The following is a 24,932-nucleotide window of genomic DNA, read 5'->3' on the forward strand; positions in this document are numbered from 1 at the left end:
GAATTTAATAGGTCATATATTGAAATTTATATTTAATTATATCCCGCCACAGAGTATATCCTTCTTTAAATTACAGGGTCATATGATTGGTTACTGTTTTCGTCCAAAAGTTGGAGGGCAGACCCTGTGGCGCACACTATGTAAATCTAGTGGCGCACGCATGGCGCACACAGCCAAAGACGGAGTAACAAATCAGGAATTTCCCTCCTGCCACTCCTGAGAGCGCGAGAGGACAAAAGTGAAGTAGTTCTCCTCAGAGAGGGACAACCAACGCGGGATCTTGTACTTTTAACTTTTAGCCCCAATTAATCATAAGGAAATTATATGTTTTTGTTACATATTTCCTCACCCAAAATGAATCGGGATCCATCAGTGTTGCACGATGTTCTCTTTTTGAACATTTCATGGAAGTAACGGTACAGTCTGCGGGAAAACAGTCTTTCTTCAGTTTCTTTCGGGTTGGAATGTTAGTGGATGGCGTAGGGCTGTTTTTAAAGTTATCCGGACACACATTTGGATTAAGTGCGCAAAACCAAGGTGCTCAACTTGGACATGTGGAATAATAACGGCGTCTAGAAGGATGCTGCTGCTTGTACAATGGAAGTGAAGAACATTTTCGCTTTGGTGGTGGTGATTTGTCTCCTTTTTTGCTTCGGTGCGAGCCAGGAATTGAGCCTGAAAGGCAGAAATGTTTGCAGAGCAGGGGGGTAAGCATAAACAAATGTGTTATTTTAATGTTTTTTAACAGAGACTCTTTAGTTGTGACATTTCTTTACAGCATTTTCAAACCCACTCTGAGTTTCTTATTGTACCTATAAAGTGAACTACAAAATACTTGAAGTATTAGGTTCCTGCTTTGGGATCCAAATTACCTGTTTCCACATGGAATGGTCAAACAGAATGTGCCAATAGCACAATTATTGATCATATTTTTACGATTTATAGTTAAAATAGGAGTCCACAGGTCAAGAGGTACAGCTGTGTACATCTGTATGGCGCAGTGTTAGCTTTACACCACTAGGGGCACTGCCTTTAATTCCATCCATTTCCTATGCTAGGTTTGCAGGCGGGTATGCTGGAGCCTATCCCAGCTGACTTTGGGCAAGAGGCAGGGTACACCCAGAACTGGTCATAAGTCAATGGCAGGGCACGTATAGACAAACAACCATTCACACTATGAACTATTTAGAGTCGACAATTAACCTATCATGCATGTTTTTGGAATGTGGGAGGAAACCAGAGCACACGGAGAAGACCCACACACACGGAGAACATGCAAACTCCACACAGAGATGCCCAAGCATTCTATTATAGGAGTATAGGCGTATTTATTTGCAGTCGTCCCTCATTTATTGTGGCTACTAACATATAATAGCCCAGTATAAAATGGCCTGGCAATACAGAGAGAGGCATTTTGCATATTGCGGATGAATACTAAAATGCTAAAATGTCTGCCTGGATCGGCCAATCTCTTTATTGAAGCAAAACTGGGTACTGTTGTTGCAATCACTCCATAACCGAGAAAAAAACAGAAAAAACGAGCTGCCATCCACCTCACACACACAGGACTAAGCTGGCCATGTTCAAAGACCGTTGGAAATCCTGAACTCTGACAGCATACAGAATTGCCAGGTTTCTGCAATAACATCATTACTAAAGCAAGAAACCCAGTTAAGCCTTATACTATCATTCAATACATTGCTGCTTATACATCTGAGTTACATTTCTCCTGGCAACTTCAAGCGATACAAACTAACTTCCACCTGTGATTGCTGGCGCCTGTAAATTTGGCGCTCGGTCACTGTAACGATGATAAAAGGCTCAGACAACGTCAAACCGCGATACTAAAACATCATCTGGAGCCATTCAGAATAAGTATGGATCTAATAACATGACAAAAATGTAAAACCGTTAAATAAAATACATCTACTCGAGAGAGCTGTTAGTCCCCCTCCCTGTCATAACTCGGTTTGTTGAACAATTTTGCCCTGATCAACCAATCAGAGCATAGGAAATTGTTCAATGGTCAGGTCAGGAATCTTATTGGTGAAAGATCGGTTAAAGAACCAACCTCATTGTAATATGTCATATGGGCCAGCACTCCTCATTCTGAAGGCCCTGAGTAGATTTAATTGTCATGGCACCACATAGAAGCTGCAGCTACACATACAGTTGAGGATAGTAGCCTGTCGGGAAAAAATTAATACAATTTCTTGGAAGAAATTCTAGAACTTTAGTTGCAAATGTACATCAATGCTTCTACAGTGTAGGCCAGCAGAGAGGTTTTTGCTGGCCCTGATGGCACATGAATGGTATTTTCAATATCCATATCTCAAAATGAGTTAACCTCCAACTAGATTTACTTAAAGCTTTAAAACTGGTCACATATGTGCTTTTATTGTGGTTAAACCTATTACCTAACATACAACATAAAATGTTTGTTTTTGTTTTTTTGTGTACTTAAGGACATCAGTAACTTAAAATAGTTGTAAAACATCAACCGTAAGTCAAATGCAAAGCTGCTGCTCAATTGTGTATTTATTTTGGTTCGTCCAAAGCTTGTTTTGTGGGCCACATACAGGATTTTAATAATCACTATTTGGGGGTGCTTTATATTTTAGGACAGTTTTTAGTTTTGTTTCTCATCTTCTCATTCTTATCTTTTCGTTTTATATCCAACAATGCCTGTCCATTGCAAGCTACTCTAATGTATTTTTCCCCATTGCATGCTTTACTGTATGAGCCTTTTATTTACTTCTAACCTCAGTCAAATGAATAGAAGGAAGCAGTTAAGCGTTTATCATAACTTGTCAGCATTTCCAGTCCACGTCTCTGTGTTACAAAGTCAACAAAGTGATGCCTTCGCTGTTCACTGTATTCTCAGACCGGAGTCTAGTGAGGAGTGAAACATGCATACAGGAAAAGTAAAGTTTGTTTTTGAATCAGTGAAAGAGCCTCTAAGGCTATGTCCGCACGGATACGGGTATTTATGACAAATTATCTTCCCACATATGCTCTATCTTCATCCACAGCATACAATATGTCTTCATATTATTATGACAGTCTGCACGGCGAACGAGTGGTTAGCGCGCAGGCCTCACAGCTAGGAGACCCGAGTTCAATTCCACTCTCAGCCATCTTTGTGTGGAGTTTGCATGTTCTCCTCGTGCATGCGTGGGTTTTCTCCGGGTACTCCGGTTTCCTCCCACATTCCAAAAACATGCTAAGTTAATTGGCGACTCCAAATTGTCCATAGGTATGAATGTGAGTGTGAATGGTTGTTTGTCTATATGTGCCCTGTGATTGGCTGGCCACCAGTCCAGGGTGTACCCCGCCTCTCACCCGAAGACAGCTGGGATAGGCTCCAGCACCCCCGCAACCCTCGTGAGGATAAGCGGTAGAAAATGAAGAAAATGAATGATGACTGAACATACACATTTGTTTTTGTGTCATATTGGGTATCATGTGTAGTAATACATGATAACATTAGTTTCATTTGTTTATGTGGGTAGTATGTTGTGTCGATCAAAATGTCATTTGTCCAGGAAATATGTCACAGACCTTAATTACTATGAATGCAATATCTGGAAATGTCCGTAATCCCCCCGCAAATGGTAACTTCAAACCACAATGGCTGATTTTCTGTTTGATTTCAGGCATACACAATTTTGACACTTTCTGGAGGGAGCTAGTGAGACAATTATGGTGTGTGGTGTTCAGAACCCCTAAATTACGTAAAGTCCTACACACACAAATTTGGGGAGTTTTTGAGTATGGGAAAACCCTCATAAGGGTGATTATACCTGATGAATAATGTCTTGGCCCTAAAAATTAGTTAACAGCACAGACTATGAAGTCAAACGGAGGCCTCGAATATCACTTAGGAGTGTGCAGACCTCCACCAAGGCCAAACAATGTTAAACATGTTTCTCTCTGGCTTTTTTGATTGAATAATTATGAAGCAAGGTCATGAAGTTCCACTTCAGCTGCTCTGCTTCTTTTGTTTGGCCCAAATATAGTGGACTATAATGGTGAAAATTGAAAATTTGTATCCCTATACCTTCCTTTGAGCTTTCATTCAAGTTTAATACATTCTCGCTCTGACTATGTGTTCCCCATCTACAAAGTTTCATGGAACTTGGTGGAACTTTTTTAATAATCCTGCAAAATAAACCACAAAATCACAATTAAAACAATGACTCTATCTTGCCCTAGTGGTTTTGTGCTTGACAGATGTAAAAACTATTTTTAGTGGTGTAAAAACCATAGAAAAATATTGAATTTTTTTTTTAAATACTTGCGGTCTTTTGGAACATTCAGTCACAAGTTCTATTTTTCTGCTTGTGAACCCCAAACTAATTCCACCAATGTAATTTTTCTCTGAGTGCTGACACAGATTGGCTCCATGTTGAAAGTTCAGTAAGAGCCAATGCCACTGGAGTTTGGAGCAGCTCTGTTGCACAAATAGTTAAACCCAGCTTCGTAGTTTATACATAAAGTAGTAAACACATAATAAATAAAAAAAAAAAAACTCCTGCAAGCATGTGAGGGTTGACGTTTACCACACGCCTATTTGTCAGAATAAAAAAAACAGCATTGCTCCTTATGAGCAGGCCGCCATCTTCAACATTATGAGACCAGCTGATGTGTTGCAGGGTCCCAGTAAAGGTCACAGGCGTGGGAGGAAGAGCAGACGAATTTATCCTTTCCTAACTGACCCCAAAAAAACTTGGCAGCGTCTCAGAATATTTGGACTCCTCCATTGTTTTCCTTCCCAAAAAGCCCAAAAAGGCAAAAGAGGCTGATAGCGATGGTTGTACTGGACTGTACTGGTGGAGACACATGCTTCCCATAATTGCACTACCATGTGCTCAGTATTTGCATGGTAGTGATGATACTTTGCCGTGTTTAATCTCCCAGATGTGACCCAAAAAAAGCCACATTGAGTTGGGGCGTGGATGCAGCAGCTTTGATATGTCAGGTGCCTCAACCCCCTCTCTGCCTATTATTTATACTTTGGGAATTCTTTTCCAGCTCTTCAAAGCTGGTGTGCTGCAGTGGATGGGCTCAGCTAGGAGATGAATGCCTCACACGTATGTACCCGATGTAGCTCAATCCACTTATACATATTGAATATACAGTAACATAACAAGCACTGTTAAAAACATGTTCTTGTTTTCCCTCCTTCAAGCTCTTTGCGAGGGTAACTTCACCTGCAAGGAAAATGAGGTGTGCGTCAGGCCTAACGAATGCCGCTGCCGCCATGGATACTTTGGAGCGAGCTGCGACACAAGTGAGTGATCTTTGCAAGCATTTTAAAATATTAGAGATTAGAGGTTCCTCTGTATGTTGGTTGCATGAGGCGTACATTTTAAAGAAGTAAATGATAACTAAAATATACTTAGTGACCTTGGGCTTTTGCACACTATGGACACACATGTGCTGGATTTTCATTGATATTTCTGCATTGTCTCTAAACAGAGTGTCCGGCCCAGTTTTGGGGCCCAGACTGCAAAGGTAAATGTAACTGTTACCCCAATGGCCAGTGTGATGATTTGACTGGCAAGTGCACCTGCAACCACAACCGCTGGGGGCCCAACTGCGAGAATGCGTGCATGTGCCAAAAGGGCAAATGTGACCAGGACACGGGCCTCTGTACTTGTCACCCAGGCGTCTGGGGCCCTCAGTGCAATAACAACTGCTACTGCAGCGTCAACTCGCTGTGCGACCCGATGACGGGGCGCTGCCTGTGCAGCCCTGGCTGGACAGGGCGGAACTGCGCCATTCAGTGCAACTGCAACAACTCGCCATGTGACCAGTTTACACAGCGTTGCCAGTGCCGGGAGAGGATGTGGGGGCCGAGGTGTGAGCGGTATTGCCAGTGCGTCCACGGAAAGTGTAATCAGGTGGATGGCTCGTGTACCTGCACACCAGGGTACCGTGGGAAGTTTTGCAGGGAGCCATGTCCTGCTGGCTTCTACGGGCAAAACTGCAGGAACAAGTAAGAAATAATAGTTCATTTGTTGTTTTTCTTTAGGGCAGGGGTCTCAAACTCAATTTACTTGGGGGCCACTGGAGCTAGGGTCTGGGCGAGACTGGGCCGCATCAGGTTTTCAAAAAAAAAAAAACTCATTTATTAAAAACAGAAAAATGAATAAACTTTGCTTTGGTTTCGATTTTCTACAAGAAAAGCTCTGATAAAACATTCCACTGTTCTCAAATATCTTACATTTTATTTTTCTACACAAAATAAGATGAAAAATAAATGAACAAATCAAGAATAAAGAAAATCAATCAATCAGTAATAAATAAGTAAATATAATAATAACAGTGAAACGGCAAATAATAAAAACTTAAGAAACCACATATAGTTGGTGGGTAGACCAATTATTTTTTTCAGATTAAAATTAACAAAGCATTATTAGAGCCCTGTAGACATGACAAAACATGACTATAGTTACATTTATACTCTTTTTATTTACAACATATTGCGCAACTGCAGGGTCTCGAGACACCTGCTAACTCGCAAACTAGAGAGCTAGCAACCTAAACGGTAGCCTTCAATTTATTTCCTTTAAACTTAAATAGCCAAAAACTTACCACTTCCACACGGATAGGGAGGATAACTATTAACAGTTATTTAACCTTTAACATGAACATTAATCAAACGTAATAATTTTTTCTGGGTACATGATACCATACAGCATCCATATCAACTTGTGCGGGCCGCACTAACATTAAACTTTCATATCAAGGCGGGGGCCTCAAATTTGGCCGGCGGGCCGCGTGTTTGAGACTCTTGCTTTATCAGACATGCACAACATAAAAGCAGACTTGAATGAAATGAACATATTCAAATAAAGTAGCCCTACAGTAAAGTACAGCCATGATACCAAATCAAGTGCAGCAAACAGATGGTAAATTTTCAATTACTATATGTGCTGCATGATTGGTAGCTGTTTTATAGTTTCAATAAGATGTGATATATATGCTGCAGTTGATAACCCTTAAAATAGACTTAATGAGGCAGCGGTAAAGTGAGATTTAGGAATTGGTGTTCACATTAGCCAAGATGTGAAAGCCATTTGCCGTACGTTAAGTGATTTACCTTTCATTGACCGCACACAATTCGAATGCTATAAACCGTAAAGGATAAAGTTAAAATTCAATCTTATTCGCACCATTAAATGATCATCAGGGCAACAAAGCTTTAAATCAAGCCTTTGCATCGTTGTAGCACAGAGGAGTGCTAAATGTGAACCACGTTCCTCAGGTGTGGCCACTGCAAAGGTCAGCAGCCGTGTAAAGTGACGGAGGGACGATGCGGCACGTGCGACAGAGGCTGGAACGGGACACGGTGCGATCAGCTCTGCTCCAAAGGCTTCTTTGGCGAAAACTGTCAGGAGGTGTGTCCCACCTGCAAGGACGGCCACCACTGTGACCCCATTCAGGGCAAATGCACACATTGTAACCCTGGCTGGATTGGGGACAGGTGAGAACACGTCCTGTAGTCCTTTCACACTGCCCTGTCATTCAAACAAATAATGGCCACGACTTTAAGTAGTAGCTCCACATTGTCCCAATGCCTCTGACTCACACCATAATCACCACCACTACTGCATGCTTCTTTTATGTGATAGGTGTGAGGTGCGTTGCCCCAACGGCACATACGGCGAAAATTGTGAAAACAACTGCAGCCACTGTTTCAACGGCAATTGTCATGTTGTCACCGGAGAGTGCCTGTGTGACCAGGGTTTTTATGGAACCTAGTAAGTCATAAAACCATCATCTGTAATCAGAAAAATAGTGTTGGAAATGAATAACCAACTTGTGTATAGTTAGCAACATAGAGGTGGACATTCGATTACTTGTCCTTGATCGCCTACAGTAAAAAGTAACATTATCAGTTAATGAAATGATTGTAGGTTGTTAAATATCGTTGTGTATTAGTGTTAGATGATAACATTTCCACACTGATGTGTTTACTTCCTCAAATGCTGTATAACCAAACAATAGATGACACTGTATGCTTCGTCAGACAGCAAACTCATTGAATCAACAGTGCCCCTGCTGGTTGCACCTGAGTAGTGCACTCAATTTTGCCTGAGTTACTTCAAGGCATGTTTAATCAACAGTAAACTGCATATATTATTTATTATTATTAACCATATATATATATATATAATTAGATTATTAACCAATATCTAACAAATGTCATGTCTTCTCATCTAGCTGCAATATGTCCTGTCAACCTGGACAATATGGAGTGAACTGCAACCAAACTTGCTCTTGCCATGACAAGAACTGCGACCCCGTTTCTGGTGCCTGCTATCTTCGTAAGTAACGTTTTTTTGTCCTCAAAAGAGCGTCACACATGTTCTTCAAAATAAAGCACCCTTCTTGAGACCAAAAACACATTTTCTTCTGATGTCCAAAAAAGCCATAAGCTCCTAGATCTGACTGGATCGTAAGTGACGAATAGTTGGCTGTACACGCAGTACCGACAAACATCTTCCCTGGCCTTGTGTATGTGTGTGTGTGTGTGTGTGTGTAGTGGGAGAGTTTACATAGCCTTGATAGCTTTTCCAGACTGATGTCCCGGTGCGCTTGCGGTTTTTGGCTCCCACCCAGCCAGTCGGAGAGATAGAAAGGAGGTGGAGAAAAAGGGAAGGGAGAACGATGAGTTGACGATTTCATTATTAGACATGATTGAAGCAGGTGGGGAGGATATTGTTGAATAAGGCTTGAGTGCCATAGCAGGAATTGACTAGCGCTGATCAAGTAAGACCTTTTCCTCCCTCTTCCTGTTTTTTATTGTCTTTTATCCCCCAATCCACCAGTAAGCACATACCACAACAATTTATCTTTGCTTTATGTGACAGCGTAAAAACCTAAGCAATAGCCTGAGTTACCCCCAAAAGCCACAATATGGAACAACTTGCCAATGAGATGCATTTTTCTCCACATGTCACCACTCACTTTTGTTGTTTACAGTTGTCCCTCATTTATTGCGGTTAATTGCTTACAGACCTGACCACAGTGAATTTCCCCAAAGTAGGATTCATTATTAATACATGTTATAGTTTTGCATTTAGGGCATAGAAAACCAGTCCATGACCTTCTAAATACTGTTTTTACCATCATAGAGCCCTGTAGACATGAAATAACACCCCTATAGTCATCTACACTTGTATTACCTAATATGGTAGATATAATAATAGAAAAAAAGAAACCCTAGACATAAATAAGATGTGATAAACTTACATGTTAGCATGGACAGCGTACCTCCTTGTAGATTTTATGGTGTTACTGACACCTGCACTTCCTTCATTCATTCATTCATTTTCTACCGCTTTTTCCTCACAATGGTCGCGGGTGGGGGGGGGGGGTTTGGAGCCTATCCCACCTGTCTTCGGGCGAGAGGCGGGGTACACCCTGGACTGGTCGCCAGCCAATCACAAGGCACATATAGACAAACAACCATTCACACTCACATTCATACCTATGGACAATTTGGAGTCGCCAATTAACCTAGCATGTTTTTGGAATGTGGGAGGAAACCGGAGTACCCGTAGAAAACCCACACATGCACGGGGAGTACATGCAAACTCCACACAGAGCTGGCCGAGGGTGGAATCGAACCCTGGTCCTCCTAGCTGTGAGTCGACCGCCGTGCCGCCCCACCTGCACTTCAATCGCTTTATTAACAAGTACAGATGACATATGCAGCGAACATTCACCCAGGAGCTGTTGTCAGCCACTCTCACTCTCAGCTAACAGTGAACTCTAGCTACCTGCCACTGAGATTTACGTAATGCACTTGAACACCTCACATGAACAGGCACAGCAAGTACTGTCAGTCGTACAGTGCAGAAGAAAGGTGACAGCATGAAGTTGTTCATTGTTTATGTGTGTTAGATGAGCAAATAAGTACGTTTGATGATGTAAATTTATGCTTTCATTAATAATAATGCGTCTTGGGCGTTGCGGCCACTTTGTTTGGCGGTCCTTGAACACACCATCTGTGAGGCACGTTGAGACTTATGTGTATGACTTTCACTGTACCAATCACTGTTCTAGACACAATTAGCCAGTATTTGTTTTTGTTTATGAATCAGTGATATATAAAAAACAAATACAAAGACTACAAAATAATCCAAAATTCCCTGCTTCTCTTTTTTTCCCCAGAGCCTAACCAACGGATGGGCGTGATTGCGGCAGGAACCCTGGTCTCCTTTTTGCTGATCGTCCTGCTTTCACTGCTGTGCTGCTGCTGCCTCTGTCGACACAAGGATGACCACAAGTGAGTGAGAAATAGGTCATGATGGTGCATGATGGGAAGTCTGGAAGCAGCACAAAAGTTAAATATACAGTATGTGAGGTCGTATTTGATTCTTATAGGCAGCAGTTTATTAGGGAATAACTGTATGTAAAGTGTTTTATATGTAGATATGAGAGCGTGGGGACCGATGTAAAAGCAGCCCACCAGGACTCCGCACAAAGCCAAGTCTAATAATGCCTCTTTTAAATGATTCATTTGGATTTCCATGCTGTCATCCTACCTCAGTTCTAACCCAGACTGTTCTTCCAACAGCAAAAAAGCCAAGCGCATCCTGTGCGGACGATTTAGCCGAATCAGCACTAAACTTCCCCGTATTCCACTGAGGAGACAGAAACTGCCAAAAGTTGTCGGTAAGCCCCAAAACGCTCTCTGTCTCTCTTACTCATATCCCACATAAAGCCACCAGACGTTCTCTGCCTGTGTGAGAGAAAAATAACATCTTTTGCAGCTTTTGTTTAGAAACTGAAGACCCGCATGAGAGTTAGAAGCGATGTATTGCTTATTGTCTTTCGTCTGAGGCCACTGATTGAAATACAATAGATGATTTTCATAGGCCACCAGCAAATGTCCAAAAACTGCTAGTAGTTGGTACAACCCATAAAATCTGCAAATTTGAATGCTGAATTGCAAATATGCGGGCAGTCACTGTACAGTGTTGAAAACCCTTGAGGTAGTACAATTCAGAATTAGCATATCTCGGGAGAAAATACAGCTCTCAAGTCACAAAACTTTTAAAGTTTTAAAATGTAAAGTTGACAACCAGCATGTGTTAAATCATAGAGGTTCTACTGCAATTGCCAAGTGTAGGCAGTACTATGGATTGAACAGCCATTTAAAAACAAAAATCACAACCACATATTACCATATATGGTTCCTTGCACAAGAAAGAGTAAAATGTCTTCATCGCAACCCAGAGGATAACATTTTCCCGTGTTGCTACTTTAATTTGCATCTTAGGTGATGATGATTGAGGAGGGTGGAAGTGGTGACTGCCACACAATTGCGGGGTTTTTGTTTAAAAAGAATGTACCACATTTAGAGACTCTTATTGTTCTTGGCACCCTCAAATGCCCCTGTGTTCATGTTATTCCAGGCCCAATGCTGCGTTTTTTTTCCTCTTTACTCGCATCCGTCCTGGTCTTCAGCAAGTAAAGGTTTTCTTGGGCTGAAGTAAAGAGCGTGTTATTAAGAGAAGGCTAGTGGTTGTCGTGGGGGTTGGGGGGGGGGGGGGGGGGGGCTTGGTGGGGTGCTGAGAGACGTGCCATCAAAGGCTGCAGTGTTTTGGTGAAGGCTGCAGGGTCCATGTGGAGGCCTCGTGGTCCGCGATCTGTCTCTGACCTCAGTTTTGTCAATTCCAGGATTTCCAAAGATGCTGATGTGTTCAACTCTTCACTTTAGCATTGAATTGACACTTACTTTCATTGTGCCATTTTAAGTGGTAGCTGTATCATGACAAATCCGTCCATTTCCTATACCGCTTATCCTCATGAGTGTCGCGGGTGTGCTGGAGCCTATCCCAGCTGTCTTCGGGCAAGAAGTGGGGTACACCCTGGACTGGTCGCCAGCTAGACAAACAACCATTCACACTCACATTCATACCTATGGACAATTTGGAGTCACCAATTAACCTAGCATGCATGTTCTTGGAATGAGACAACCCATGCAACCCAATAATATGCATACATTTCTACCTCAATGTTTCTATTGACAGTCAGCATATTCATTTGGATCTTCCCCACACTGGAAATAATGATAATTTTAACACATATAACTGCCACACAAAGGTAAAAAGAAGGTAACCACTATTAAAAGGATAGTTCATATTTTTTGCCATGAAGTTGTGTGACACCCCCATAAGCAGTGAAGTCTGTCAACAACATCTCACTCCCCACTTTGTGTGAGCCAAGTTTTGGTTGAATTCTGGTGCTGAGGAAAGTAGTTCAGGCTAGTTGCTGGGGATAGTGAAGTAAAGAGTTCGGCTTCTCAAAACAATGTGCATTCAAAAGTGTAATATATTTGCATCACAAAAATGCCTACTAGAAAAAAATCATACCTCACAAATCGGCCTTGTGAAACATCATGCATGATGTATTTTTCTCAAAAGCACCGCATTCAGTAATATACTCGTATCTGGCAAAAAGGCATTATCCATATACGAGTATCCGGCCCATAGCTATTGGTTAACTTCCTGGCATAAAACTTTTCCACTGTATTTGCCTTGGCCTTTCTGTACCAATATCAATGTTTTGCTAAATAAATGCAAATACTATGAAAGAACATTGGAACTGCTGCTTTCATCAGAAACTAGCGACTCAGTCAGCCCAGACTGTGTCCTACTTTTGATGCTGTGATGAGAGAGTTAAAACACAATGACCTGGTTTCTTCTCCACGTCTGAGCAGCATGTGCTTCCTTCGTTATCCTGATTATTTAAGCTAGAGCGTGACTCCATTCTGACCTTGTTCTATACTCAGACAGGGATGTCTTTGGCATCACAATGTTGGATATCAAAATACTTGTTTTTAGAAACACATGTCTTTACCATATAAGTCCAGAAAAGTTGCTCTTTGTTTTGCACATATGTGCTGTTTATAGTGCAATTAAAGAAGAATGTTTGCACTTTTACATCCAAGACATCAGCATAAATGATTTAAAATGCAAACAAGATTATCTATGTAACTTTTAGAAAATAATTTATTCTACTTCCTGGTTTGTTCCAGACAATTTTTTTTGCCACATAAGCAAGGTCTGCCAACAGTTAGAAACTCTCCACTGAGGCTACGCAGTCCTGCACACACACACACACACACACACATTCCAGAGGGGGCCCAACGGGGCTGGAAACAGGAAGTGGTCAAATTTACCCCAGCCCGTGTCAGAACTGTGATTTATCCCCACCAGGGCCAGTGGCAACAGATGTGGATACATTAAATGAAAATGGAACAAGGAGAAGAAGCGAGGAAGGAGCCAGACGTTAACTGACTAGCCAACGTAGCACAATGTCACCTACCCCCCCCCCCCCCCCTCCCCCTTTTGGCACCACTAAAGATATGTTGCATTTTGGCATTCCACTGGAAGCATATTTACCCCACACCCTTCATTTTCACGTCTGTCCAGCATTCCTTGTGTCCTTTTGCATCCAAATGTTTCCTGACGGATGAGTGCTAAGTGTAGCACCGCCCGCCTTTTTTTTCTTTGCAGCTGGATTAATCCCAGGACACTTGACCAGAATTGCAGATGTTGTAGCATTTGTAGCAGCATTCAAGAAATTAAATTGCTAATAAAAGGAGACAAAACTTTTTTTTTTGTCCTCAAAAAAGATACTTGGGTTTGTCATCCAGTCAAGCAGCCCTCTTGGACTTTGTTGTTCCAGCAATGCAAAAAAATATATAGACAAGTTTATTTATAGAGTACCGTTCGTACACAAGGTGATTCATCGTGCCGTATTACCATTCTAAGCCCTGGACAAATCCTTTAAACTAGCTTTAGAGTACTGTTGCACCAGGTCTGTAAAAATGACACCCCACCACCCCCACTACGCAGCTGTGGAGTGTCTCAGACATGCCCTCCCAGCGGCGTCCAGTCTGCAGAACAAGCCACAAGTCTGGGGTTCTAGGGTTCAGGTTTGGAGGGTTGGGGGAGCAATGGGCTTTATTTGAAAGGCATCAGTTGTTCATCATGCTGCAAATTGTCCATGTGTTGTCTTGTTGACGAACACAAATGCACTCCTTGCATAGATTGGCTGCTTAACATTCCTTGGCTATACAAAGAGGACCCTGAGCAAGAAATATCACACATTTGTTCCCATTAGTTCCCATCCTTACAATGCAAACACAACAGAGGGCTATGAGCAAAGGCACATTTAACATAGCTTATTCATGTTAAAATAAAGATATTGGTATTTATTTATTGTATTGTGATTATTATGGCTGAGGAGTCAGTTCCTGTTTTTTGACCATATATTTTTTTTTAAATGTAAAAAAATGTAAAAAAATGAAAAACTTTTTTTTTTAATTTTTTAAAATAAAAAAAATTGGGGTACAGCAATGAACCAACTATATTTTCTTCCATTTTCACGTATTTTGTGGACAATGATCATGTGACCAAAAGCTTTCATCTATATATTATATTGTTTAAAAGTGTTTTTTTTTTTTAGCTTTTGAAACCTTAAAGGTTTTTTCATATTAAGCAGGTGATTGACGTTTTTAACTGTCATTAAAGTGTAAAACTTTTTGGAAGTGCTACTTCTTTGCAGCAGAAAATACACAAAAAGCCAAAGAAAAAGTGTTGTGGTTCAACTGCACTGTCAGACACACACGGTGAAGTCGCAGCTGTTTGCATGCTTTCATTATTTCCAGGTACTTAACGATCATGGGAAAAGGCAGATTCTTCTTCTTTTTTTAAATAAATTCAATCCATGGTGGTTGCGTTGTTGATGTCAAACATATTTGCCTCTTTTTTCTGGTTCTGAATAGAAATGACATATGTGCATCATATTTTCACTTTGGTTCTACAATTGTTCAAAGGAGCCGTCTACTACAATTTGGAAGATGTGTAAGTGCAACAAAGAGTTGGCTTAGTTATGTTTTGTTGGCAGTTAATTTAATGTCTAATGGTCTGTCGACAAAATATCAATATGACTTATAGTCTGTAAGGAAATCATTTGCATGTGGCATCAATCAATGTGAAAAGACCAAATGTTGGAAATCACACTGGCTTTTAATGTGGGACTTTCGTTAACTCCAAAGCAATACAAGAGAGCAGACTGTTGTTCTTGTAACACGGTACAGTACCCTCTTGCTGACCTCGGGGCTTCTGCGTTTGTTTTGTGTTCTCAGTAGCCCACCACGACCCTGAGCACAACTTCAACTGCAGCTTCATTGAGCCCCCCTCTGCGGCCGAGCAGCCCTCCCCTTCCTCCTGGTCCTCTCAGGAGTCCTTCTCCTCCTTTGAGAGCAACGACGAGGGCCCAGTTTACTGTGTTCCACATGAAGGTGAGTCATTGTGTGAATAAATAAACACTTAAGTTATCTGGAGTAACATACACATAGGGATCCGTAATTTGTTGTTGGCATGAGAGGCCTCTCCGCTCACACACATGTTGCTGACACACACGTTTTGTGAAGATCTCCAATGCAATGACTCACACACTTCTGCAAATGTCATTGTGGGGAGACTTGCTTCTCATCATGTGCCATCTGGGTCTTGCTTTGAGAGCAAGAGGAGTCTAAACAGGAAACAGTATGGCCAAGTCAGCATGTGGCTAAAATCCAAACTGTGAACTCGCTGATGTTTGGCAGAGGAAACAATTTCCATTTTTTGTTTTTTTTCAGGAAGTGCTGGATTTGTGGAATTTAGTGTGCACAGATTTTCTAATTTTTTCCATCACTGCAAAATTTATATTTTTTTAATATTGCAATCCCCCAGACAACAGACAAATATGACCCTAGTGGTCTGGAAGGGACGATATTGGAGCAATGCGGAGATGTCGTGACATCACTGCCATTTAATTAACAATATATTTCTTTCCCGCTTGTCTCATTATTGATTTCTTGTAGTCTAATATTTGGGTTTTTGTGTGCATATGCATTCATTTGTATTAATAATAATTACCAGTAGGGATGCGCGATCACAAGGACTGATTTCCCTGACAACCTCTGGCTTCACCTCACAGGACAATCCAACAATAGCTTGCCAACTCCAGTCAAAAATTTTTGTATTAGTTGCAGGTGGGCGGCACGGCGGTCTAGTGGTTAGCGCGCAGACCTCACAGCTAGGAGACCAGGGTTCAATTCCACCCTTTGCCATCTCTGTGTGGAGTTTGCATGTTCTCCCCGTGCATGCGTGGGTTTCCTCCCACATTCCAAAAACATGCTAGGTTAATTGGCGACTCCAAATTGTCCATAGGTATGAATGTGAGTGTGAATGGTTGTTTGTCTATATGTGCCCTGTGATTGGCTGGCGACCAGTCCAGGGTGTACCCCGCCTCACGCCCAAAGACAGCTGGGATAGGCTCCAGCACCCCCGCGACCCTTGTGAGGATAAGCGGTAGAAAATGAATGAATGAATGAATGAATTAGTTGTGGGTGTCGACCAACAATGAAAAATAAATTTAAATATTTACGATTAATCCATGTGATCAGTTTCACCGATTTCACTCATGGATGATCGTCAGAATACAACCCTGATTGGAGCATACCTACACCAGTCAAGCATGGTGGTGGTAGCGTCATGGTTACATGGCTACATAAGGCAACATGTTCTGTGACATTCTGAAGCATAACATGATTCCCTATCTTTGGGAATTGGGTTATGCTATTAGACGAGGGAGAGGCATTTTTAAATCGAATAGCACTGAAAACATACAGGAAAACTAAAGCATGAAGACACCAAAAGTCACCAAACTGACAAGATAACATGATTCCTAGAAGCAGTCTCTTTCTTTTGTTTGATAAATAATGCAAATTCCTGTTGATGTGCCACAGAATCTGTGAATGAAAGCAAGGACATGCGCAGCCCCAGTCCAGAAACAGACAAGGCAGAAGCTGCTCTTAATGATGAAGATGCTGGAGAGTACACTTCCCTTAAGGACACTGGAGTTACCAGACCTGAAGGCAGTGATCAACCTGTGCTGAAGTCTTCAGATAGTGAAAGCTCTACCAGTGGATCAGAGTCTGCAACGGCAACCCTCTATGCTCGCATCGCTCGCCTCTCGAAGCAGTCCAAAGAGGAGGAGAATAGTGCCAAGGATGGGGAGACAGCTACCTCAGAGTACAAGCGCAACGGGAAGCCACCACCATCACCCGGTAAGCCCAAACCACGACCACCAGACCCCTCAACCAAGCCAAAGGTATCGTGGATCCATGGCAGCACGACAGGAACTTCCCAGCCGGACCATCAAGTGCAGGGTGGCATGAAAGCACTCACTGTTCCAAAGGGAAAAAAGAGAAGTTCCAGTGATGTGTCAGCCAAGAGTGAGGAGCAGCAGAAAGTAAAGCAGAAGAGCAGCGATCAGCATAGGAAGCAGGAGGGTGACGGCAACGCATCCCCCAGAAAGCACAAACCTCTGCGAGGCAAGACGTCTGGGGATGAACACAGCAGTCCCAGTCACATGGACCACATTAATGGTGTGGTTCAGAACGCGCTCAGGAAGATTAGCAACTTCCACAGCTCTTCATCTGAGAAGAAGAGCGCTGACAGTGCAAAGGAGACCCCCAAGGAGCCCCCCAAGAGCCCCAAAGTAATCCATCCTCATATGAACTCTGAGGCCGCCACTCTCCTGGCTGCTCAACTCAAGGAGAAAACCCAAAGCATCAACAGGAACGAGGGGACGGGTCTGACCAAGACCAATGGACTCTCAACACCCAAGGGATCCCGGGAGAAGCCCACACCTCCACAAAAAGCCAAGAGGACCCCGTCTACCGGCTTGAACCAGCAGGGGTCTACTAAACCCTTACTACCAACCTCCAGCAGCCTCCAGAAGATGGTGGCACCTGTCACCACTGATCAAGTGGCCTCGGAAGCCAAGAGCCCGGACAAGCAGGACTTGAACGGCTCAAGGGTCGGGGACCCGATAGTGGAGGCCACACCAAAGAAGACTCCCATTAAAAAGCCACCGAGGAAGAAAGGCAAGGAGGCTACTTTGGATACTCCAGAAATCAAAACACCCCAACCAAAGACAGCCATCATGCCACCACAGATAGTCAAGTAAGTGGATAAACTGGCAAAGACTGTACGCAATGAGAAAAACATGGATTTTTCAGAAGGTGAGCTAAGTATGCTACGATGACGCACATCATTCATCCGGAACTCATATGTCTCATCATTCGTCTCAAACCGCAGAGCCTGCATTTGACAGAACTGAGTAGTGTCAGTCCATTGCATCACAATTAAGTATCTTTAATTTGCTCTAAGTAGAAACAGCAACTTCAAGTGGTGTTCACTTGCACTTTTTTTCTACTCAGAAATATCCAATTTCCCATTTTTATGGGATGCAGCATTCGGCAGACACAATAGTGCTGCATTCCTGAATACTCTTCAGTGGTACTAATTCCTCTGCAAGCTAGTTTTTCTGTGATTTTAATGGGCCAGCATGCACACATACAATTTTTATACCTTTTATAGATAACTACAGTAAATGATCATGAGGTACTATGATAGCATGCAACATAACTTTCTTTAGACAATGTAACAAAACAAAACAGAGGACATATTTGGACAAGGCGGCACGGCGGTCTAGTGGTTAGCGCGCAGACCTCACAGCTAGATCAGGGTTCAATTCCACCCTCGGCCATCTCTGTGTGGAGTTTGCATGTTCTCCCCGTGCATGCGTGGGTTTTCTCCGGGTACTCCGGTTTCCTCCCACATTCCAAAAACATGCTAGGTTAATTGGCGACTCCAAATTGTCCATAGGTATGAATGTGAGTGTGAATGGTTGTTTGTCTATATGTGCTCTGTGATTGGCTGGCGACCAGTCCAGGGTGTACCCCGCCTCTCGCCCGAAGACAGCTGGGATAGGCTCCAGCACCCCCCGCGACCCTCGTGAGGAAAAAGCGGAAGAAAATGAATGAATGGATGAATGAATGAATGAATATTTGGACAAAATCTGTCTTGTTTGCCGTCCACACTGTCCTGGCCGGTAAACACAGAGAGTGCATACTTTCTGGTAATGTATATTGTTTCAGTTGTTGCAGCCCTGAAAATAAGTCAAGTTTACAATTCCAAAGATGCGACAAGCTCCAAATCACTGCAACGCTGCTCTCAGGGTCACAAATCAACATATTAAGCTAGAATCCCAAGATATTCTTGGTCTCCATATTTTTTTTTTTTCCGTTCATGCTTTTGAAGCCTCCGTTTTCCCTACCACAGCCATATGAAGTTAGTGCAAGCTTCATTTAATAAAACATGACCTCAGTTTAATGTTTTGTCTACAGAAGCGAGTTTAATAACGACTGTTCTAAAAAAAAATGAATGTGATTAGATTATTTTATTACAGGTTGTAATGAGGAAAAAAAAACATGAAGCGTATTGGCCATATCGTGATGATTTTATGCCAAAGTAACAAGCTGCTACTAACGGGTGGCGTGTTGTAGTGTGCCTCGACTGTGGATCAGTTTAAGCAAAAATAAACGTTTGTTAGCTACTTTGTCGAAGTTGGCGTTACAGGTACTTTAACTGGAATGATTCATGTTTTTTCAAGCGGAAACAGTTCAGTTTTTTAAGGTACACATTTTATGTTACTTTTGCAGCTTTAAAAAAAAACATGTATACATTGTGTACTTTTTACTCAATCTTTGTAAGCTGTGCTTATATGACCCTCTGTGTTTTTTTGTCTGTGTGTCAATGAACTGGCTTTCATGTTGTATGTTACAATGGGGTATTAGGTCCACACTGAAAAGAAACAAATCAAGAAAAAAGTTATAAATTTACATGAATAAAGTTGGAATTCTACAAGAAAAAGTAGGAATATTCTGAGAAAAGTTTGATTTTTTTTTGTTGTAGTAAATTTAGTAAGTGAATGTCCAAATTTCCAACAAGAGCCTTTTGCATTTATTCTCTTAAGATTAAATTTTTTTTTCCCCAAAATTACATGAATAAAAATAAAAAATAACAATTACAATGTTACCTCGTTTATCGCAAGGGATACATTCCAAAAATAGTCCTCAATAGATGAAGTCCGCAAAATTGCCAACTTTATTTTTTACAATTAATATATGTACAGTTTTCTCAAACAGGCATTAACATTTTCTAACATTTCCCGCTTGATTAAACACTCTCTATGGACTCATATAGGGCAGCTACACAAGATAACCCGCCCAGAAAGCTTTCTAGATCTTCCAGATTCTGCACCTCTTTTTGCCGTGTTTCCATGGACTTCCTGCTTTTGACGCAAATGGTCTGTTTTTTTCTCGTAATATTTTATTATAACCGAGACAGTTTTCTTCGAGATATCATAAATAAAACTTTCTTCTTAAAGGAGACAATATTTCTTGCAAAAATCAAACAAACTTATTGTAATATTGTGTTATTTTGTCTTGCAATATTACTTCATTTTCAACTTCAGATAATTGTTTTGTCAGTGTGGGCTTTATACCCCTTTGTGTTATTTTGCTTATTTTGGATTTTTTTTTTAAAATTCCATCCTGTAAAGTTCTCATAATTCTACTCTGTTGATGTTATTGTTTATGTAACTGCATGACGCAGAGTGTAATTATAAGGCATTTTTTTCAGGAAAACTGTAACCTCCTTACCTCCCCCCCTACTCATTACAGGAACGATTGAACAATACTATGATACCACTGATGACACCATGGCATACATAAAACCATAACCTTTGTGTAAGCATGACTCTTCTTTTTATGGGCCTGCATTTGGACCTCAAAATGCTGCAACATGGTTACCAGCTGTAAAGTGTTTTTGTGTCCCTTTGTGGTTTGTTTTTAGAATATTTGTGTATGGTCACTAAGTCGGTTTTCCTCGTTTAATTACCTGGAATTAAAAAAAGAAATACAATGTTGCTACTGTGAGACCAATTGTAGTTCTCTACAGAGCAGGGGTTGGGAACCTATGGCTCGCCAGCCATGTATGGCTCTTCCAAGTATTATTGAGTGTAAATCAGTGTGGCCTGACCCATATTCATCTTGGAGACAGTTGTTATTGCAAGTCTAGAACATCTGTGCAGTGGAAAAAGTACATATTGACTCATAATCCAATAAACGTCCAATTGTGTTTGGTCCTTGATATGTGACCCTTCCTCTGGCTTTGGGCCACAGGGTCCCAGAGTCGATAGGAAGCTCTTCAAAGAAACAGAGAAAACAAGGGGACTGTTAGTTTGGATCATTCTGCATCAGGGACAAGAGCTCCTTTCACAAAGGAAACAGTGGAAAGTCTGTAATGGGACTTAATCACACGCAATCATACATGTCCTCCTTAGAGGGACACCACTGTGACAGCATTAAAGATAGAGGATGCATAGAAGAATGGGCATGGGGGAGACAGTCACGTGATTGGTAATTGGAGCTTGGAGGCAATGCAGCTTTGTTTTGGACTCACTTTTTTTACATGCACAAATGCTCTTTTGAATATGTGGTCATAGCCACAGAAGCAATGATGCCTTAGCAGCAGAGATCAACTAAAGCTGAGGAGCACAAACAATATTTTAAAGCACAAGGTGCATTCGGAAAGTATTCGCAGTACTTCACCTTTACTACATTTTTTTAGGTCACAGCTTTATTCCAAAATGGATAAAATACATTCATTCATTCATTCATTTTCTACCGCTTATCCTCACAAGGGTTGCGGGGGTGCTGGAGCCTATCCCAGCTGTCTTTGGGCCAGAGGCGGGGTACACCCTGGACTGGTCGCTAGCCAATCACAGGGCACATATATAGACAAACAACCATTCACACTCACATTCATACCTATGGACAATTTGGAGTCGCCAATTAACCTAGCATGTTTTTGGAATGTGGGAGGAAACCGGAGTACCCGGAGAAAACCCACGCATGCACGGGGAGAACATGCAAACTCCACACAGAGATGGCCGAGGGTGGAATTGAACCCTGGTCTCCTAGCTGTGAGGTATGTGCGCTAACCACTAGACCGCTGTGCAGCCCTGGATTAAATACATTTTTTTTTTTAAACTACACACAACACCCCATAACGACTGACGTGTCGGAGGAAGAGCTAGCTAAGCAAGATTGTCACTCCTAATGCATCAAAGGCAATGGAATGGAGTAAACAAACAAAAGACAGGACATGAACCCGAACGCAGCTTCTCCTTCTAATAAATAGCCATGTGCCCCGCATTCTAACCCCGGGCTCACACTGAATCCGTTGCGGCTCTGACTCAGTATCTGTTTTCTTATAAAGTATGTGTTATGTCAGAGTCAATACAATATTTGGAATCAAACCCACATCCTCTGCTTTAACAGAGAGAGCAGTAACTACCATTTCACTGACAGGAGAACAGGTGAATTCTGCAATTGTATTCTCAAATTAGCTGCAGAGCTTCAGGCTGACTTTGCGCCATTTGTTGCTTTGCGCATATGCTGAGAATGCGCCCCCTTGGGGCAAAATCCCAGACTGTGCCAACAACTCACACTCTCAGTCGTGTTGTATCTGCAGTAGCATCTTCCCGGGCTGACCAGGCAGAGTTAGTTACCGTATTTGTTAAGGTAAGATAGGGTAAAATAAATAAATAAATAGCTGTCAATCACCTGTAACTGAACGGCTCAGTGGGAAAACTACACCTGATGGCCAGTTATTAAAAACTTTCATGTACAGATCCTGTCAAAAACAATCCTTGTTGATTCCAAGCTACGAAAAGAACATAAAATAATGTAAATAATCTAATATGCAATTTTTAATACACTTTATTGGCGTAAAAGTGGTCTATATCATAGACAATACGACAACAGCTCTCCTTTTCCATAAACAAATGGTTTAATTTTTTTTTATCCGTCTTAACGATAAGGGTTCTGCTTCCAAATACACCCCCTTTTAGACCTGTCTTCAAATGTTTGTGGTTTCAGGCTCCAAAAAGCAGCTGAGATGTAATCTAGTAGCCAAAGCCACAGTATAGTTCAAAAGAGACATTTGCAAACGTTCCCTTGCAGCTTCAAAGCAAACTGCGGCAAGCTTGAATGAATTGTTGCACATGGTGGAACATGACATTCAACAGAATTAAAACACTTTTGCTTTCATCCAATCAGGGAAATTCCTGTCATGGTGAAATGTATACATCTAGTACAATTTCAGTATTTCCTTTGTCTGGGTCTCTTCTGAATTTGATTATCTCCAAATCAATCTTGTCTGTCACTTTTTTTTGAATACTTGGCACTAGGTAATTGTTTTGGCTATGCAAGCCCACAAGAACACAAAGGAGCGACTATATGCTACAAGGCACAGTGTGGTCAAAAAGTCTGAGTTATAGGAGTGTGGGAACTGGGGGGGGGGGCTCAGTGACATGTTGTCTGCCAGTCCAAACATGACACGGAGCACGCCAAACCTATAGAAACAGCGCGCTTTAAAAACCGGGGCCCGCATGAGTCAGCCAAAAAAACCCTCTACTGCAGGACCCAGAAAACCTATTCCAGTCCCAGTGTTTCCATAGCAACCGGAGCCGATTGGAAGCACATCTGGTAGCCATTTCAGTCCTCCTGCAACGGAGAGGAAGAAAGAAATTTATGAGCAAGGGGGAAAAAGATAAATATTTTCTGCAATGCAAAGCAGAAAGAAAGTAGGCTCAAGTTACACTTTAAAGCGGTTGAAAATATTCATTTGAGTTGATGGTGGACTTGGCTTCAGTCAAACTTCTGCAAGTCTTAGGAGGTTAAGCATGTGTACAGTTATCCAAAGTATTTTTACACTACATGAAGTAGAACAATCATACTTTCAAACACAAAAGTGTTGTCATTTCCTGCCATGCCTTCATTTCCTCCTTAGATCAAATACCAGGTTTGTTTTCATCTCTGTGCTCTAATTGCTGCCCTCCTCACACATTAAATGTCCTTTCTCAGCAGTCAGTAAATATGAACTGGTATTTACTGGAAATGAGAACTGCTTGAGGTGGGAGCACAACCAGAAGGGACGCCAGCATTAAAAAGGGTCTGCATGTGTGTGTATTTACATTTACAGTCACATCTACTTACTGCTACACACTGTCATTACGATAGAGGCGGAGCTCCCTCACAGTGGCACCGACCAAGCTAAAATAAGCTATACTTGATGCTCAAATGAAGGGAAACCACACTGGAAAGGCCGACCTCCCAAATAGGCGGCAGAGTTAACGATGTAGTGCAACTTGAGCAGTATACCATAGACTAGTGGTGAAAAAAGGCTACTAGCAACTCCAGACATCAGTGATCATGTAATTTGTATGCACACTGTATAATGCTACATAGACAACCATTTACTTACACAAAATAAACACAGTTAGGACACTCACTTGTCCTCGACACGACTCACTTGCAAATGCGCAAATCTCATTATCTGAAACTCTGTTGAGGGGTCGGGAAAAATTGAAAAAAAGCATAATAGGTCCTCTTTTGAAAATGATATGATTCATATGAAATAAAAGACTCCACAACACATCATGTTTTGCTGCTTCACTATCATGGTTTTTGGCATAATTGTTAGCAAACATTCATTCATTTTCTACCGCTTATCCTCACGAGGGTCGCTGGTGGTGCTGGAGTCTATCCCAGCTGTCATTGGGCGAGAGGCGGGGTACACCCTGGACTGGTCGCCAGCCAATCACAGGGCACATATAGACAAATAACCATTCACACTCACATTCATACCTATGGACAATTTGGAGTCGCCAATTAACCTAGCATGTTTTTGGAATGCGGGAGGAAACCGGAGTACCCGGAGAAAACCCACGCATGCACGGTGAGAACGTGCAAACTCCACACAGAGATGGCCGAGGATAGAATTGGAATTAGCTGTGAAGCCTGCATGCTAACCACTTTTGTAACTGCCTCTCAGTCAGTGTATGCTGTCAGTTTTAAGTTCCTCCCTATTTTCATTTTTGGTTCCTACCAAGGTGTATACAAGTTAATAAGGCGGAACTAATTTTGTGTAGAATCG

General features: G+C 41.9%; 1 protein-coding gene and 1 long non-coding RNA gene across 2 annotated transcripts in view; one reads left to right on the forward strand and one right to left on the reverse strand.

Moving 5' to 3' along the window:
* On the forward strand, window positions 1–21,579 carry scarf2 (scavenger receptor class F, member 2). Its single transcript, XM_058071164.1, has 11 exons — window positions 1–707; window positions 5,035–5,093; window positions 5,192–5,293; window positions 5,482–6,001; window positions 7,274–7,492; window positions 7,641–7,769; window positions 8,233–8,336; window positions 10,189–10,303; window positions 10,595–10,692; window positions 15,179–15,334; window positions 16,826–21,579. Exons 1-11 carry the CDS (start codon window positions 598–600, stop codon window positions 18,049–18,051), a joined length of 2,838 nt encoding a protein of 945 aa, XP_057927147.1. The 5' UTR covers window positions 1–597; the 3' UTR covers window positions 18,052–21,579.
* The window catches only part of LOC131128378 (uncharacterized), a 10,016-nt gene continuing 5,019 nt past the window's right edge, over window positions 19,936–24,932 (reverse strand). The window contains exon 3 of the long non-coding RNA XR_009129635.1: window positions 19,936–23,500. This is a non-coding gene — a long non-coding RNA (uncharacterized LOC131128378). The remainder of the gene's footprint in view (window positions 23,501–24,932) is intronic.

Source organism: Doryrhamphus excisus, chromosome 4 (assembly GCF_030265055.1).
Source record: "Doryrhamphus excisus isolate RoL2022-K1 chromosome 4, RoL_Dexc_1.0, whole genome shotgun sequence".
Taxonomy (NCBI): domain Eukaryota; kingdom Metazoa; phylum Chordata; class Actinopteri; order Syngnathiformes; family Syngnathidae; genus Doryrhamphus; species Doryrhamphus excisus.